At 39.8% G+C, this 1256-nt stretch overlaps 1 protein-coding gene across 1 annotated transcript; it reads right to left on the bottom strand.

The window, feature by feature from the left end:
• Positions 1 to 260: 260 nt before the first annotated feature.
• LOC111385854 (calcium-dependent protein kinase 29-like) lies at positions 261 to 1218 on the bottom strand. Its single transcript, XM_023010283.1, has 2 exons — positions 492 to 1218; positions 261 to 361 (listed from the first exon to the last, which is right to left on the bottom strand). The coding sequence occupies exons 1-2, from the start codon at positions 1216 to 1218 to the stop codon at positions 261 to 263; spliced, it is 828 nt and encodes a 275-aa protein (XP_022866051.1).
• Positions 1219 to 1256: the final 38 nt, after the last annotated feature.

The raw sequence follows: 1256 nt of genomic DNA, 5'->3' as shown, positions 1-1256 counted from the left end.
ACAAAGCAAAGGAGTAGAACATCATTGACCTGTTGACCCGTCATTTTCTAGTTGACTTGACTTGGTCTTGTTGACCTAAAGTGGGATCCACGTACTCATCTACTGATAACTCACAAACCAGTCACATCAATTCAAAAAAAAAATTCTCTTCCCAATTCGTGAATGATGATTCAAAGGGTCCCAGTTTTCCCAAGTCTACGCACAAAATTTTAGGAAATATTATCAAAGCCGCGTAACGGTACAAAAAAAGTCTGTCTAATCTATTGACATTCATATGCATTCTGAAAATTTGTTTGTTTTTCAAAGTGAACATCATGTCTCATTTTTTCTTTGTGAAGTGAGGTGAAAATCTTCTGTAGAACTGCAGAAAATATTATACTAATGCTGAAGTACATAAGATTAGCCATATCAATTTGCAGCAAACAAGATTCAGACATAAAAAAGAAGCTAAAAATTGAAAATTCCAATTTCAAACAGAATTTGAAACTGACCTTGCTCAATGAAGACCGAAAGCCCGAAATCAATTGCCTTTAATGGAGAATCTTCCTCATTACTAACGAGCAAGAAATTCTCAGGTTTGAGGTCTCTATGAATCACACCCATGAAATGGCAAACATGAACCACATTCACAATCTGCCTTCCAATTTTTGCAGCCTCTTTTTCAGAATAATTCGCGCTTCTGGCAGTAATCCTATCGAAAAGTTCACCTCCTCCGCAAAATTCCATAACCAAATGCACATTTGATTGGTCCTCGTAGGCACCCTTGAACTCAACAATATTGGGCTGTCCAGTCAAATGCTCCAGAATCATAATCTCCCTTCTCACGTCTTCTATATCTTTTTTAGTCACTAGTTTTCTTAGGGAAATGGATTTGCATGCATATTTATATCCAGTTACCTTATCGGTGCAAAGATAGGTGATTCCAAATTGCCCTCTTCCAAGCTCTTTGTGAAGATCATAGAATGTCTTAATATCAACGTAAGGCTTGCCTAAAACTAGGCCAATTTTGGAGGATGAAGATGGTGCAGGAGTGGTGGTGATTCCTGGCAAAAGTTTTGGAGGGGGAGCTGGTTTTGGCGGCGGAGGAGGTCGTGCAGGTCGTGGTGGCGGTGGTGGTGCATGGTGGCGTCGAATGGAACTATGCCGAGGACGAATAGGAGAGTCTGAGGAAGATGATGATATTGGGATTTCTCTAAATTTTGAGAAACAGAATCCCATTTAGAGAGCTGTGTGTGTGTGTGAGAGAGAGAGAGAGA

The sequence above is a fragment of the Olea europaea genome, unplaced genomic scaffold (genome assembly GCF_002742605.1).
Source record: "Olea europaea var. sylvestris unplaced genomic scaffold, O_europaea_v1 scaffold33122, whole genome shotgun sequence".
NCBI lineage: Eukaryota > Viridiplantae > Streptophyta > Magnoliopsida > Lamiales > Oleaceae > Olea > Olea europaea.
Note: the sequence above shows the minus strand (reverse complement) of the source record. Positions and strands in the feature narration are given on the sequence as shown.

Bases quoted from the DNA above. Each gene is read 5' to 3' on its own strand.
- LOC111385854 (XM_023010283.1), bottom strand. From the start codon at position 1,218: ATGGGATTCTGTTTCTCAAAATTTAGAGAAATCCCAATATCATCATCT. The intron at 362-491 runs GTCAGTTTCAAA...TATTTTCTGCAG, and splicing joins TTCGGTCTTCATTGAGCAAG to TTCTACAGAAGATTTTCACC.